The sequence below is a fragment of the Crinia signifera genome, chromosome 3, assembly GCF_055691185.1.
Source record: "Crinia signifera chromosome 3, ASM5569118v1, whole genome shotgun sequence".
In the NCBI taxonomy this organism is placed as follows: Eukaryota; Metazoa; Chordata; class Amphibia; order Anura; family Myobatrachidae; genus Crinia; species Crinia signifera.
In genome coordinates, this window is record NC_139219.1 from 167,533,032 (window position 1) to 167,550,124 (window position 17,093).

The window sequence follows — 17,093 nt, forward strand, 5'->3', positions numbered from 1 at the left end:
AGGACTTTTTGCTCGCAGTCACCGCTCACCCTGTCAGTATTCAACTGACCCCCCCCTCATACGCAAATTCCCCCTCGCTCCGTTTTTTGAGCGAGGGGGAATTTGCGAATGTGCCTCCAAAAGCTGCGAGAGCCGAGGCTAATTACAGCGAGTTTGCTGCACTAGCCGCGGCTCTCGCAGTTTAGGGGAATCCTCGCAGTTTTGTGACTGCGAGGATTCCCCCGGAATGTTGCATAGTGTGAGCGGCCGGCGCGGGGGTTAAACTGCGAGGATCACTGGTTTTCTGTGATCCTCGCAGTTTAACCCCCTCGCCGGCCGCTCGCACCGGCATTGAATACTGCACAATCTGTCCTCCAGTAACCTAAAAAATGCAAACAGTATTGCTCATGTAAAGACCAGCTCCCGCCCCAGACTGTCCCTGGACAGTGACACATTTCCCACTATGTCCCCACTCACATCGTCTATATGAAGCTCCAACATCCCGATTCCTCCACCATCTCCTGAGGGCCGTAGAAACTGACAGTCATTGCCTCCTCTCTTCTGTGCAGCGCTAGTGCGCTGTGGCTACAATAGACATAGTCCTGGTGCCGGCGTGTGACGTCATGAAGCATCGCACGCTGGCCCAGGACCCGCAATGCACCCTTGGGAACCAGTGCTTGGCATGTGGAGCGCACTGTCAGCACAGTGACACAGCCTGGAGCCATGAGGACACCTGGAGTCTGGAGAGATTAAGAAATTCGGTACACATTTAATTTGCCGGTACAGACCGTAAAAAAACGGTACTGTACTGGCAAATTCGGTACAGTTGGAGGGTATGTTAGTGTTCATGCTAGGCTGTTTTAGCAGGGCGCCACATCCTGACGGAGGTTTAAAAGGTAAAAATATGCCCTGCTAGAACAGAAAAAAAAAAATCAGTAATGTCATTTACTAATTCAGCATAACATATAGAACTAATAGAAGGGAGATAAAAATTTGAAATGTGTGTTCTAATAATCAGAGACAAAAGGATGTGTGTGTGTGTGAGATAGATAGCTATATGTACAAACTGCTCAACAGTTGGGCAAAAAGTACATTCCACTGTTCATAAAACTTCAGCTAAGCAGTGATCTTTATGCTTGACCTGTCCTGTGAGTAATAGTGTGCCTCACCGCAATTCTGGAAGTTCGTCCCTGGTCTCTGGATGTGACACCCATATGTCTTCTCAGGGTGCGTGGGGGTATAAGAACAGTGGCAGCTCAGCGGTGTCCCGGCGTGCAGTAGTTTCAGGTCCAGTGGGGAGGGAGAGAGTGCGGAGGGCTGCGGTGCTGCCTGTCTGTCATCTATTCTGACAGGAGCAGCAGGGAGGAGGAAATCGGAGCCACACAGATTATGCTGCCTGCCTGCCATGAGAGCAGTATAACAGGCACACTACACTACTCTTCACCGTGGATGCAAAGCAGGCCCTGAGTGTGTCCTGTCCACAGCTTCTGCAATGAGGGGGAGGGGCTGCATAGAGCCGGGCGGCCCCGCCTCCTCTGACTGGATAGAGTAGGGGTGACCAACCTGCGGCTCATTAAGCAGAGAGCCGCAGCTTGGCCACCCCTGCTCTACGCAGTCAGAGGAGGAGGGGCCGCCCGGGGACACGGCCTTGGGGGGCTGCCGTCTGCCACACTGCACAAACTGTAATGAGGGTCCCCTCCCGGCCAGAATTCGGCCTCAAAGCAATCGGCCTCCCGGGAAACTTCCCGGTCAATTTAATGGCCAATCCGCCCCTGCGTGCCGCACACAGCAGTTTACAATGGTAGGGATGGCCACAGCCAGGAAGCCGTCCCTTCCAGTGGTGGGATCCGGCTGCAACCGGGCGGCCGGGCCGTTGCCGTCCCGTGTGAATGGACACAATAGTGTCCATTAACAACTACTAAGTGCGGCACGGCTTTTGGCCGTGCGGGATTTCGCCGTCTGGCAGGAGCGGGAGCATGTGAAATAAGCCTTAGGGCGTGTTATCGGAGTGATATGGGCGAGTTTCTGATAGTGGTGGCATACAGAGAAGCTGATTTGCTCGCATTGGAGGCCATACTGAGATGGATCATCTGCACCAAGGATAGAGCTGGTGAAAGTTTCAATAATGCAGCCAATGGTGGCAGCGTAGCAGCATTAGCATAAAGTCGAATATGCAACTGCATCAAAAAATACAAGGAAGGCCGCAACTGCATGCAACTCTGAATCAGATTCTATTAGTAGGGATCCGCCCCCTCTTGACAGACTCCACCCCCTCAGAAGACTCCGCCCCCAGGGCTGCTTCCATAAATTTCCCGGGCTGGTTTTACATCCCAATCCGCCCCTGTTTCTGACAGTCGGTGAAAAGGGGTGGTTACCACCCCCACATCCCAACTCAGTCAACCTCTGGTCGCTTTGCATTTATGATCTATATGCATTTGATGCAAATTCGCTGATCAGTGGTCAACTCTGAATTAGGCACCCATGAGCCTTCTAAGAAAATTGGTGTCCATGGTAATTGTACTGTATGCTATGTTTAAATGTTTATACTGCTAGACATATAAAAATCACCCTTGTGTGGGAAATGTATCAGACGGTATGGTAATTCCAAGTTTCTGATTTCAGCTACTGTATGCAGCTTCAATTCAGACACCAGCTAGCAGGTCCTGCTCTCCTGTGTCCCTAAACATGTAAAGACATATCTGCACCTGCGAGTCATAACGCTATGCACATTCATGTCATACGCGCGCTTAGCGCGCCGCTTTCACCTGCACACGCGGGGACGAAGAGCTCACACTCTCCTCCGCTCTTCCAGCTGCTGCTGCAACCATATATGCCGCGTCCACGCCCCGCCCCCCGAAACGATACGTCAGCGATGTGGGAGGGCAGTAACCCGTTGTATCCGGACAGCTAGCGATGGAAACAGAAAGCGAAGAAAGGGGGCGCTGTGCCCGCGGAGTACATGGCATACGTCTGTGTCCACAGAAGGAAAACAAGGAAATGGTGGCGGTAGAGCTGGCTACACATTGCATGTAAGCCGCCGCCGCCGCCCGGGTGGGAGAGCATTAATGGGTTAAGCACCGCCCGGCCGGGGAGCATGGATTACGAATTCAAGAGCAAGCTGTCTGCCGAGCGGGAGCGGGTGGAGGATCTCTTTGAATATGAAGGTTGCAAAGTGGGTCGGGGAACCTACGGGCATGTTTACAAAGCCAAGAGGAAAGATGGGTAAGTGGCGCCGGGGGGAGGGCAGGGGGCGGGCGCAGGGCGGTGTGTGTGAGCCCGGTACACACGTTCTCTGGCAGCGGCACAGCTGCGTGCCCTCTGATGCGGGTGCTACATGTGTGTGCTGTGTGTGGGTGTACTGGCATGTAGCCTGTGTAGAAGGCATGTAATGGGCGGCGGGTGCTGTCAGGCGGGCAGGTTATTGATGATGGTGATGCCCCGTGTGCGCTGCTCCCTCCTCCTCTGCACACGCCCGGGATGCTGGAAGTTGTGTTGGGGGAGGGGGGGACTGGGCTACAATTGTTTATGTTGGGGTAAGCCTGCCCCGTGGTTCCTCCCCCTCCTGCCCCCATGTGTCACTCGCGCATCCATCCTCCATCTCTGCTGCTTCATCGGCCGCTGACATGGCCACACAGCTGCGGCTGCGCTTAGGGATCAGTGACAGCCGTTCCCGTTTCACACGAGCAATAATAAGAATAACAGTAATATATGTCACTACCTCCTGTGAGACCCGCACACAGCTAGATATGGCCTCCGGGCTGCCGCTTCCCCACACTCTTCTGCTCGAAAGTTTTAGAAAGTATGCAGTTTACATATCCTGCAGATGTAAAGGTGCCCATACACTAGTAAGATTTATCTTAAGATTTGGCTGGTTGGAACAAAAACATGGTTATGGATTAGTGACAGTTTGTCAGTTTTCCAGCATTTCCAAGCAAATGGTCAACTGTCATCTGCTCTCATTCATAACCATGTTTTTGTTCCAACCAGACAGATCTGCAGATAAATCTGTGTGTGTATTAAGACGAATCAGGGATGTCTCACTACCACCAATGTTTGTTCGATGTCAACATTCCGATGTTTGATGGTAAACATTAGATGGTGTTCCAATGGTCCCAACCACCAGCCACACTGCAGTGCTTCTGCACATGTGTGGCTAGGCTGAAGAAGTGCTTTTATTGGGCATGCGTCAATCATGATTGTTTTTCCTATTTAATTATTTTGATGCCAACACATTTTAAGAGTCGATGGAGGATGCCCAGCCATGGTTTGATTGTGGGCTTCCAATGTCCATTCTTAAGATGAATTATACTAAAAATAACAAAACCTTAATTTAATACCATCCTAATACTGGTGTAATGTGAGGGAAGGACCTTTCACGCTCATGGGGAGGAGCCAGGCCGGTGGTCTCACAGTGTCACTATCTATGCCACCACCTGTTGCCTTTAGTAACAAGGTGGCAAGCAGCCCGAGCCACTATGCCCGAAGCATGGTGAGCATTCCCATGGGTACGTGGGCAGGACGATGTCTACTGAGGGTGGACAGCTGAAGTCACAGGACGTCACCACATCTTATGGTGTGTATCAAACGGTACACAAAATAATTTGATTTGACTGCATAGTACAGATCTGTACTATATAGTCTTGCCTGCACGGTTTATTTTACTGTTCGATTTACACTAAATGGGAGCGTGCATCGGGATAAAATCGTCATTGAAGGAGGCTGAAAAGCAATCAATGTCCATTCGATTTAGATTCAATTTTGACTATATAGTCAGAATCAAACACAAAATCTCACCGTGTGTACACAGCATTAGTCCCGGTGCTCGCAAATAAAAGTCAGTGGAAACAGGACTTTTCCCACTGACTTTTATTTGCGAAGGCAGGTGAAATCAAGGTTGTTGGTAACCATTGAATGATTTCTCCTGCATCAGAGACATGCGAGGGGATGTGTCTTGATTACACATTCCCTCGCATGTTAATGTGGGGATTCGACGGGGCAGCGTCAAAGGCTTAAGGCCCCCATACACTATGCGATTTGGTCCTGATTTCACTGCCGGATCCATCCGAATTGGGTGAAATCGGGCCAAATCACTTGTCTAGACACCCCGTTGGACCGGCTGCAATTAACATTTGGAAAATTTTATTTGATAAATCTTATGCCAGGGCTTGACAATTTTTTTTAAAATCTAGGAGCCAGCATGAAAAAGTAGGAGCCAGACAAACTAAAAATAGGGGCAGTGCGCTCCGAAGGCGTGGAATTTTTTTTTACAATGTAATGCCTATTACACATGTCACACACCCATTACATGTTTTTCCACATGCCATAATGCCCATCCCACATTCTACAAAACACCGGCATGCCCATTACACGCTGTAACGCTTAGTACATATAACGTTCAAAAGGGCCGCATACATACATGCTCATTTGCTACGGGTTGCATGTTTGATGCTTGGCGTAACTTGCCCTTTTGCCCAGTCGTAACTTGCCCTTTTGCCCAGGGGTAATTTGCCCTTTTGCCCAGGGGTAGCATGCTGGAAACCGGGCTTGTCCAGCAGCAAGAAGCGGTGAGGGCTCAGCGCACGGTGCCCCGGAGAGCAGAGGTGCGGCTGCCAATAGAGGTGCGGGGTCGGGGGAAACACCCCTGTTTGATTAGTGGGTAGTAGCTGTCTCCCTCGATGATCCACACAGCGGGAGAGTCAGGAGGCGCAGCGGCTCTGCGGGGACTCGGTGCCCGGCGTCTGTCAGGATGAAGCCATGCAGGGAAGGAAGGTCAGAGGTCTCAGCCTCAGGCTACCCTGCAGTAATTGGGTGAGGCAACGGCGGCGCTGGGGACTTCTATTGGCTGCTGCAGGAGTCAGGACCAAGTGTATTTTAAAAATGTGTTCTGCTGCCGCTGCTACGAACACGGGGAGGGGGGGTGGGGGTCAGGGACCGCGCTGCCGCTGGCCTGACAGGACGGGGGAGACGGGTGGTCGGGCTGCCAATGACCAGATTCTGCTTCCTCCCTCCCTGCAAAAAATCTGGTCGCCAGGATGCAGAGTCTGGTCGCCGTGGTGATCTGGCGCCCGGTATTTGTCAAGCCCTGTCTTATGCACATAAGATTTATTTGCTAAATCTTATGTGCAGCCGGGCAGGGAACGCTGCGAGGCGGGCAGGGGTGGCGGACACTGCAAGGAGGGCAGGAGCGGGGGACACAGAGGCAGTGGATGCGTCGAGGGTAACAGAGCTGGGTCGGTGGGGCGGAGCAGGGAGCTGTCAGTGCGGCAAGAAAAAAAAAAGCCTGTACAAATGAATGGGCAGCTAGTGATTGACTGCCCATTCATTTGTATGGGCTTTTTTTCCCCCTTGAAGCACTGAGAGCTCCCTGTTCCGACTCCCCCAGCCCGGCTCTCTGTTACCAGCGCCTGCGTCCTTTGCCTCTGTGTCCCCTGCCCTGCAGCATCCCCCGCCCTGCAATATCCCCTGCCTGCTGCCTCTACCCTACTCGCAACGTCCCCCGCCAGCAGCATTCCACGTCACCCCCCCTGCTCTCTCCACCTTGGAGCTCCCCGGGAGTTTCATATGATAAATCGCATGCAATTTGTCATATGCAAAACTTGGCACATCAAGTGCCTAATCGTGTGTCCCCCCTCCCGGTGAGCTGCAGGGGAAATCAGGTCCCACTTGTCCTTATATATTTCATGTTATCAATTTTTTAATTAGACAGTCAATGGGGGAAATTTACTAAGATGTGAATTCTACATTTGCCCATACTACATTTGCCCATTGCCCATGTGATTATTGCATGTGTAAAGTACAAAACGCATTGCATGTGCGATAATCGCACTGTGTACCTGCGGTACACAGTCCCCGCAGTTACAATATTGTAAAGCCAAAAAGTATTTTCAGGCAGTATTTTTTGTGCTTCATTGCATCGCATCAGTACAGGAGTACATGCGATGTGATGCGATGTCCATTAGAACCTATCAACTTAAAAAAAAAAAAAGTGGCTAAAATCGCATCGCATCCCACCCGCAAAGTACAGTACATCGCATTGCATCGCATCCCCCTACAAGTGCCAAAACGCACAGCACACATCAGTGCGTGTATGGGCACCTTACTTCACATCTGTTGTTGCTATGGGCAACCAATCAGAAACTTCTTCTTATTTGTTTAGCACCCTCTAGAAGATAGTAGACAGGATCTGATTGGTTTCCCATAGCAACATCACATGTGAAGTAGAATTCATATCTTATACCCCTTTTAGACATACTACCTGGGATTTTGGCCAGGTTTACCTGGGATTTTCAACCCAGGTCACTCCCGGGTTTTTAGTAACAGACCCCCTTTCACACAACACCTCAGATCCGGGGAAAAAACGGGTATACCCCTTTCACACATACGCCAGGCTTTTCAAGCATTTCAGTGTTTCATCATTGAAATGGGACACTTTGCTGGCTCACAAGAATGACATCATCAAAAGGTGGGGGCAATATTTCCATAAACTATGGCATCCTTCACAGTGCCTGTGATTTGAAATTTGATCTCCTCTTCTCCACGCACATGTAACAGCTCCTTGACCTCCTCTTCCTTCCAATGATGTGCCATGGCACCTGACTTCCCACTGTTGCTGTAAAGGGAGCAAAGGAGCACCATTCAGCCACTGCCTCTGCAAGCACCTCCACACATGTGCCTGAGGTGTCTTTCTCGGCTGCAGCTGATGACGTCATCAGAAGACGCCCCCGGCAGCAAAAAAAAAAGCAACATCACATGTTTAAAACTGAAAAACCAATACAGATAGTGCGCGCCGTAGGCGCGCGTCAAAAATTTTCAACATAATGCCGATTACACGTCACACACCCATTACCTAGCATACAAAATGCCATAGTATGCCACATGCCATAATGCCCATTACACGTTATGCCACACAGCGTGATGCCCATTACATGTTACGCCATACACCACAATGCCCATTACACGATATGCTAGGACTGAAAAGGTATTTTGGAAAGTCGGAACAACACAGACAGTGCGCGCCGTAGGCGCGCGTCAAATTTTTTTTTACATAATGCCGATTACACGTCACACACCCATTACATAGTGTACAAAATGCCATAGTATACCACATGCCATAATGCCCATTACATGTTATGCCAAAAATTTACACCGTAATGCCTATTGCACGTCACACCAATTACATATTATACCCCATGCCGTAATGCCCATTACACGTTATACCAAACACCATAAGGCCCATTACACATGATTCCACACTGTAATGCCCTTTACATGTTATGTCAAACACCGTAATGCCCATTACACATTATCCCAAACACCTTAATGCCCATTACACATTATGCCACACACTGTGATGCCCATTACATATACCGTAATGCCTATTAGATATAAGTGTTGCTTACCTACATGTTAATTGATAGTGGTTTTGTGCTGGATGCCAGGGCCTTCATGCTCGATGCCACTGGGGAGTGCAAATGCCTTTTGCCAAGGGGGAGAACAAATGCCTATTGCCAAGATGGAGCTTAATTAATGCTTGTTGCCAAGGGGGAATTTAATTAATGCTCATTGCCAAGGTGGGGATATTATTAATGCTCGTTGCCAGGGGGGGGGATATTATTAATGCTCGTTGCCATGGGGGGAATATTAATAATGCTCATTGCCAAGGGGGAGTTTAAGCAGGCAGGTAACAGGATTGTAGTCTAACACCGCGCTTACCTGTGATGCTATCATGTGTTGTGGCGCTGCTATACTTACAGGGTGTGACAACCCCTTTATGTTGTAGATACTGAAAAAATAATGTACAGCGCTGCCAACCAATTTGTGCTATGTTAGAGATATGGAGTCCCTGTAATTAGGTCTGTATGTGCAGTAAACGTTGTGCTGCTATGGAGTAGATTATGGCAAAAAGTGTTTATTGAAAATGTATCTGCTACATATAAACAGTGGTAACTTTCACTGGTGCAAAAGGATAATGTCTCCATCTCAATGGGCTGAGCCTGTGCTTTACAAATAATTAGTTTGCTTGTAAAGCTGGGGTGAGCCCTGGGAAGGGGGTCTGGCGTCCCAGTTGCCCCGATATAGGAGTCGGTACCTTAATGCTCTCTCACACGGTTTGCTGGGGCTGGACTTGATCCCTTGCCACATGATCAGTCCCCGTCTGCATCCAGGTGCTGAGCTGCCAGTGGTCCTGCACGCCGGCACTATAGACCACCTGCTATACGAGGTGCAACTTCTAGGCAGAAGGTAATGCGATAGAGCGCTTCCAGGGAGCGCTCTCACTTGCCGGCTGTGATTCCTAAGTGCGGGGGGAGACTGTGGGTGGGCTGATCTTTGGTGCCACTGCATCCGGTGTACTAGTGTAGTGTTATCGGCAGGCAGGCTATAACAGAGCGCCGGCCGGGACATGGGGAGCTAGGCGCTGCACGGACCTGGCTTGCTCACTAGCTATTTCACATCTCGCGCCATCTCGCGGTCCGACAGCCAATTAGGAGCCACCATTACTGATTGGCTGATGAACCGTGAGATTTGAAATAGCCAGTGAGCAAGCCAGGTCCGTGCAGCAGCCATCTCCCCGTGTCCCACTCCCGACTCCTCACTCACACTCACCTCTAGTCACTAGTGGCAGCGCGGTTCCCGGACATTGTATAGTCCGGGAACACCACCCGTCCGGACTCCGGACACCCGGCTTAATTACCGGACTGTCTGGAGTAATCCCGGACGGGTGGTAACCCTCGGTGCCTTGGAGCACTTGCAGGGGTGCCTCAGGTTGGTGGTCCATAATCAATTCAAGTTATTTATGGCCAATGAAATAGGCAAAATCAGTGCTTGTGGCTTCCAATTAAGAATATGTGGGTAAAGAAAAGTGAATCATGTTTCTCACCACATAAGTGGACCTAAGGAAAACATTTAAAACACAACTTTTAAAATATTTTTCCAGAAATCAGTAACCAACTTTTGGCCTAGGGGTGCCGTGAAAAATATTCTGATACTTTAGGGTGCCGTGATTCAAAAAGTTTGGGAACCACTGGTTTAGGCTATATATAATAGATGTATTTTTCCCATCTCTTATCTACTCCTTCCAAGTTCATGCCAAAGGGCAGTATTCAATGCGGCTGATTCTCCATGTTCTATGGCGAATGTGTGCTATTTTTGTGCTCTAAGGTGAATATTTTTACAAAAAAACTGATTCGCCCTCTTCAACATGCACTATTTGCCGACGGCGAACAGGGAATGACGGACAATTCGCTGTCTGATAGTTGCCGTAATTCGCTGTGGTTTTTCAATGGGTTTTTCAATGTGATTTGCCGTGAGTGTATTCAATGATCAGATGGCAAATTGCTTTTCTCCGTGTGTCACCGTGTAGCAATCGCCATCTTTTTATGGTGAACTGAACTGAACTGTGATCTTTTAAAATAAAGGTTTTTTTTTTATTATTTGGTGTCAAAATATGCACATGAATATATATTTAATTTTTTATTTCTTTTTATTTTTATTACACATAACAGCCTGCAGGGGACCGAGAGACGCTCATTAGATATTCATATATTCACTGCTCCTGCTCATTACATATGCCGATCGGGAGCAGTGCAGCGGCTCCCTACCCCAGTCCCCTGCCAGCTCTCCTGGGGGGGGGGGGGCAGCTTGTGCTGCCTGTGTCCCTGGCCCCCCTTCTTCTGCCCAACAGTGTCCGGCGCAGGTAGGGAGGCTTCCATCTCCCTTTCTGCCGTGGCCCCCCAGCTCCCTTCGGCGTTCACCACAGGGGTTAAAATTTGCCGGCAGGGGCAGCGAGCCCCCGTGGCATTGAATACAGAGTCAGGAAGGGCTGGCAGCGACTGCTCCAGCTCTCCGGAACGTGGCAACTGTGCAGCGAATCCTAAACACGATTCGCTGCAAATCGCCATTAATCACATAATACTGAATACTGCCCAAAGAATCCCTTACACATTTTCCCATGGTTAACTCTATATTCTGGTGGGACCTGTGATGTCACAATTGCATGACATGGCAAAACAGGGGATTAGAAGGTTCCAAACATTGGTACCTAATACCCCTTTCACACCAGTAGCAAATTACCGGGTTAAAGATTTTTCAACCTGGGATTTTGCTGAAAACCCTGTGTTTTTCTTTGGTGTGAAATGATCAACACGGGTCTTAAATCCCAGCACTCTGACCCTGCTCTTGACCAGGGTCGGAGGGCCCGAGATTTAAGACCTGTGTTGACCCTTTCACACCACAGAAAAACCCTGTTTTTTTCCTGCAAATTCCCAGGTTGAAAAGCTTTAACCCCATAAAATGGTGGGTAATTGCTGGGTGGCCAGTGTGAAAGGGGGATAAATTTAACTTTGTTGGCTCGTTTAGCTTATCACACTTTGGGTGCGGTGACTTGCTTCACTTCACTTGCCGCATGGTTATAAAGGCAATAGATGGTGGTGTGGATAGCAGCAGTCCAAGCCCACTGACCTTGCTCCACCCCAGGCACGGCGTGCTATGTAGTTTGTCGTCAAAGGTCTTTTCTGCCCCAAAAATAAATCATTTTGTGTTTCAGGTATAGATTCTTGGTAGTGAGTCATGGACACAGCGTTTTTAGTTGGGTTGCAAAGCCTTTTACCTCTCATGAAAATAATTGATTTATATATATCCTAAGTGGTGGGAGAGATCAGAACTTTGCTTTCAATGGGACACCTTCCAGTTGCCTTAACACAGGATATCACATTTTGGGTGTGTGTCTACCATTGTAATAAACCACGAAACTGAATGATAGTAATAAATACTGTCTCTGTGACGTAAGTTATTTATAATGTAAATAATACTGGAATGAGAAGTATTGGATGAGATATAAACAAATGAAGTATTAATAGTCAAGACTTTTGTAGTAAAGTCCTACTCCTTGGGAAATGTGTATGTGTAAGGTGCAATTCTGTTAGACAACCCGTTTTTCTGGTTTGTAACTAATGATTAGACTACAGCGTTTCTCTCACAAGACATTCCTTACGCATAACATCGAAGCACTGTATATCATACTTGGTTGTGTTGAAAAATAATTTCAGGGAAACTGCAAAAAACACCTATGGGCCACATGTATGGGCTACCGTATTAACCACTTTAGCAGATAGTGCCTGTGGCTATTTTATATCTAGTTGTTTCTATCTGTTCATATAAAAAAAAATTTTTTATAATACAGATACACCACCAATAATCTGCACCCTTAGGTCCAGCACTGTGCTGGATTATCCATTTTGCCGGATTATTGATGGTACATAAATGGAATCCCAACTGCTGCTGTAATTTATTCAACTATTCTCTATTATGCAAATTAGACTTTATTAAATTGTAGTGTGTGCATTTATAGGGGAATTCAATTAAGCATTCTATTCAACTGCAGGAGAGAAAATGAGAAGTGGTATATTCTATAGAAATCACAGCATCTTTTTTTTTTTTTTTTACGCACCTCCAGAGGAAGTGTGATTTATCTAAAAAATTTTGGGTTTTTTGTGTGAAAAATAACCAGAACTTGCTCTGTTACCCTTCCCTCTGAGGACAAATTACGTTTTTGAAACCTTCTAGTTAACTTATTTAGTCTGCAATTACCGTATATACTCGAGTATAAGTCGACCCGAATATAAGCCGAGGCACCTAATTTTACAACAAAAAACTGGGAAACCGTATTGACTCAAGTGGGACCCTCACTCGAGTATAAGCCGAGGGGGGCTTTTTCAGCATAAAAAATGGTCTGAAAAAGTAGGCTTATACTCGAGTATATATGGTACTCCCCTTTCGAAGTGGTGTCTTTTCCTGTAGCAGTGTATGTGTGTGAGACCCCCCCACCACACATGTGAGTGACAGTAATCCAAAATTGGGTGCATTGGGCGCAAGGTTTTTCTGAAGGGAAAACATTGTGCCAAATTGAGTTACCATATAGTGGAATATACTTTCAGCATTTTATAACAATGCTATAAAACATAGTGAAATAGCAGAAATACTGCTGTGTTATACGTTGAATTAATCTTCTAGAAAGCTAGAAGTTGATGCATGCACAGTCTTTTGATAATTGAGCAGATTGCAAATTCTCTGATTAGTGTTCAATGGGGAATTAGGTGAATATGCAATCCTTACTAAATCAGTACAATGCCATATGCACATGGTGAATATGCAATCCTTATTGAATCAGTACAATGCCAAAGAAAGAATAGAGTAAGAGTCAAAGAAGGTTTAGGGAAAAGAGAGTTGGATGGTCAGGGTGAAAGAGGGCTTCATGGCGAAAGAAGGGTGAGAGGGAGGTTATCAGATCGAGAGAGGGGGAGGAGCAAGAGGGAGGGAGTGGTGCGGGCAGGTGTAAAGGTGGCCATACATCTACAGATCGATTGTCAGATTGGGCTGGTTGGAACATAAACCTGGTAATGGATGAGTGACAGTTTTTGGTAGTTTTCCAGCATTTCAAAGCATATCAAAGCAAAATCCACAAAATCAAGTCCATCGTACACACTAAGACAGACCAGATACATACACCTGACACTGACCAAAACACCAGCCTCACTACAGAGGAGTCCATTGATAGCCTAACGGACACATCATTCTCCATACACGACATAGAAGAGGAAGTAGATTACAACGACTTAGCCAAACTATCCTTTGATGAAGGGTGGGTAACCACATTGAGAGACTACCAAGATCACAACAAACCCACAACGGGACCCACACCATCCACTTCCCAGGGGGATCGTCCACTTCCCACCATAGACTCAGAAGCACCATGGGGGGAACATTTTTTAGATACAGAGGCAGGCCGCAAAGCCTGCCTGCTAGACCAGACAAAAACAACCCCCAGGACAAAAAAGAGATACATAGAACAAGACGAGGTTGTAGAGGAGGTTCTAAGAACTGCAAAAAACAGAGACATGTAACAGACAAAAATCAAACACACAACAAATCACCAACAACACACCAATCTTCAACCTAAGCGATATAACATTAACACCGGAACAAGAAAACATACTGACCAAGGGACTAAAATTCGCACCTGACAAAAAACCTAACAAATTTTACATTTTTTGTGACCTACACTCGTTCCCCAGAAAACTCTGTGTTAAGAAATACTTCAACTCAAACCCCATAATCAGAAATCACCAAGACACCATTGAGAAATATCAACATACCACTTTAAAACCCAAATCAAACTTTAACCCTACATACCTAAAGAGCCATCACATTAAAACATTCGAAACACTAGTCACAAGAGATCTAGAAACCATTGACCAAAACAAAAAGCATCAGGACACTAGACCCAATCTGACCAAACAGGAGACTCTGGCCATCAGAGAACTGGAGCACAACAATAAAATTACCATCAAACCAGCAGACAAGGGGGGGGGGGGCATAGTGATTCTGAACACAAAAGACTGCATAATAGAATCCCAAAGAATCCTTGGTGACACTGACACATATCTCAAGCTCAAAGGAGACCCCACCAACACCTACAAGAAAAAATTGGACACACTACTAGAGGAGGGCAAACGGACAGGCATCCTAAACAAATCAGAGTACATATTCATCAGAAGAAATCACCCCATTATACCAGTCTTTTATTACTTGCCCAAATTACACAAAGACTAGAAAAACCCACCAGGCCGACCTATTATTTCGGGCATCAATTCACTATCCGCCAATCTTGCACAGTACGCAGACAACTTTCTTCAGGGACTTGTTAAAAACTTACCATCACACATAAAATACACCACCGACATCTTGAACACATTACAACACATCGAACTGAGGGAAGACTACTGACTAGCGACTAGAGATGTTACATCGCTATACACTATCATAGATCACAAACAAGGCCTCGACAGCACAAGACACTTTCTAGAAACAGCTTCAACCCTACCCACTGACCACATAGAATTTATTATCCAATCATTCGACTACATTCTACTGCACAACTAATTTTGGTTTAACAACACATTTTACTTGCAGACCACCGGGACCACCATGGGATCAAAAGTGGCGCCCAGTTATGTAAACCTCTTTATGGGAAAGTAGGAGGAGGACCATATTTGGGGTGAGCATGACTGGAGCGCCAATTTGATCCTATATCGGCGCTATATAGATGACGTCATATTCATCTGGAGGGGTTCCGAAGATTCTTTAAAACAATTCACACAACAACTCAATAACAACAACAGAAATCTAAAATTCACCACCAATTTCAGCAAGACTGCAGTACAATTTCTTGACTTAGAAATCTACACAGACCAGGGTACATTACAAAGCAAAACTTACAAAAAGGACGTGGATGTGAACAGTTATATCTTGTACAGCAGTGGACACTACAAACCCTGGCTAGACAATATTCCCAAAGGACAATTCCGTAGAATTAGACGTAACTGCTCCAAGAAATCAGACTACGAGACACAATCAGGAGAACTCAAACAACAATTCATAGACAAACAATATGATCCAGTTTCAGTCAACATAGCACAACAAGAAATCTCAGCTTTAGAACGGACAGACACATTAACCACTAAAGTCAAGGAAACAGACACCACCAAAGACACAACCCTATTCATCACCCAATATAATCAATCAGCCTCCACCCTTAAAAAGATTCTCCACAGACATTGGCACATTTTACAGCAGGACCCTGATCTAAACACCCACATTCAGGACAAGCCCAAAATAGTTTACAGGAAGGCCCCTGACTTAAAACAAAAATTGACCAAGAACCATATAAGACCCAGCTCACTAACATAAAGCACTCTGACAAACAGTAAGGGCTGTTTCACACAGTACGGTTCCTGCCGCACGGTGAAATCCCGTACGGCCAGGGAGCCGTGCCGCACTCAGCAGTTGTGAATGGACACTATTGTGTCCATTCACACGGGACGGCCACGGCCCGGCCGCACGGCTGCAGCCGGATCCCCCCACTGGAAGGGACGGCTGCCAGGCTGTGGCCATCCCTGCCATTATAAAATTCTGAGTGCGGCGCGGCTCCCTGGCCGTACGGGATTTCACCGTGCGGCAGGAACCGTACTGTGTGAAACAGCCCTCTGGGATTCTTCCACTGTGGGGCTGCTCAGGTTGTACAAATCTGAGCAATATCAGCACGAAAGCACAGACTTCATGGCATTCTACCACGACAAACAAAACTTTCCAGTACAGGGAACACCTCACATGCGATTCCATATGGGTGATTTACCTTTTAAGATGCCCCTGTAATTTAGAATATGTAGGAAGGACGACAAGGGCTCTCAGTACCAGACTTTATGAGCACGTCAGGAATATAAAAAGGGGTTACGAACAGCACAGCGTCTCCTCCCACTTCAAAGACAAACGTAACTGTGACCCCAGAGAACTATACTTCACGGCCATTGAAGCACCCAAGAAAAATTGGAGGGGTGGAGATTTTGCAGAGACACTAGACAAAACGCGAACTTTTTTGGATATTTTCATTAAAAACACTAACACCCAAGGGTCTGAATATAGACTTTAATATAGGGACCCTCTCCAAATAGTTAAGCTTACCCATGTACCCTGATAGGCTTTACAGACATCCCTGTGCAGGATGTCACTGAGAGTCGACACACCCAATGTCGACCATTGGCAGAGAACACTCTGCACTCACCAGCATACACTTTAATAACTGTCAACCATTAATACCACAAAGTCCAGATTATTTTTACAAGATGTTACTAAGAGTCGACACATCCACTGTCGACTACTGACAGATAACACTATGCACTCACCAGCATATATCTCTTAAAGAAACCACCTACTACGAACACCACTAAGTTCAGAGTAACTATGACTCAGCACATATAACTCACACCCTCAATTACCAGCACAGCTGACAGCTGACATTATGACCCTGATTGACAGTGAACATGACCAATGAGATTCACTCTCCATGTGGGAGTGGCCCCCTTTGAAACCCTCTTATACCGGAAAGACAACATGCTAAAACATCCTTGACAAAGGCCCCTAGTGGGCAGAAACGCGTTTGAACACACCAGACCACTACAGTCTCCTCCCCACACTAGGGAGTTGAGCGCACGCCACTCCACTGACTTCGCGCTTCCGGCAGTTGCACACAGCCTGAACCCAGAAGTCGCGTCTGTCAGTGT

At 47.1% G+C, this 17,093-nt stretch overlaps 1 protein-coding gene across 3 annotated transcripts in view; it reads left to right on the top strand.

Moving 5' to 3' along the window:
- The first annotated feature begins 2,863 nt into the window (after positions 1-2,863).
- The window catches only part of CDK19 (cyclin dependent kinase 19), a 224,938-nt gene continuing 210,708 nt past the window's right edge, over positions 2,864-17,093 (top strand). The window contains exon 1 of one of the 3 annotated variants that reach the window (XM_083176902.1): positions 2,864-3,201. In XM_083176902.1, the coding sequence (XP_083033028.1) occupies positions 3,074-3,201 (128 nt within the window). In that variant the 5' untranslated portion in view covers positions 2,864-3,073. The remainder of the gene's footprint in view (positions 3,202-17,093) is intronic. The other 2 variants (XM_083176899.1, XM_083176900.1) reach the window with 2 other exon arrangements.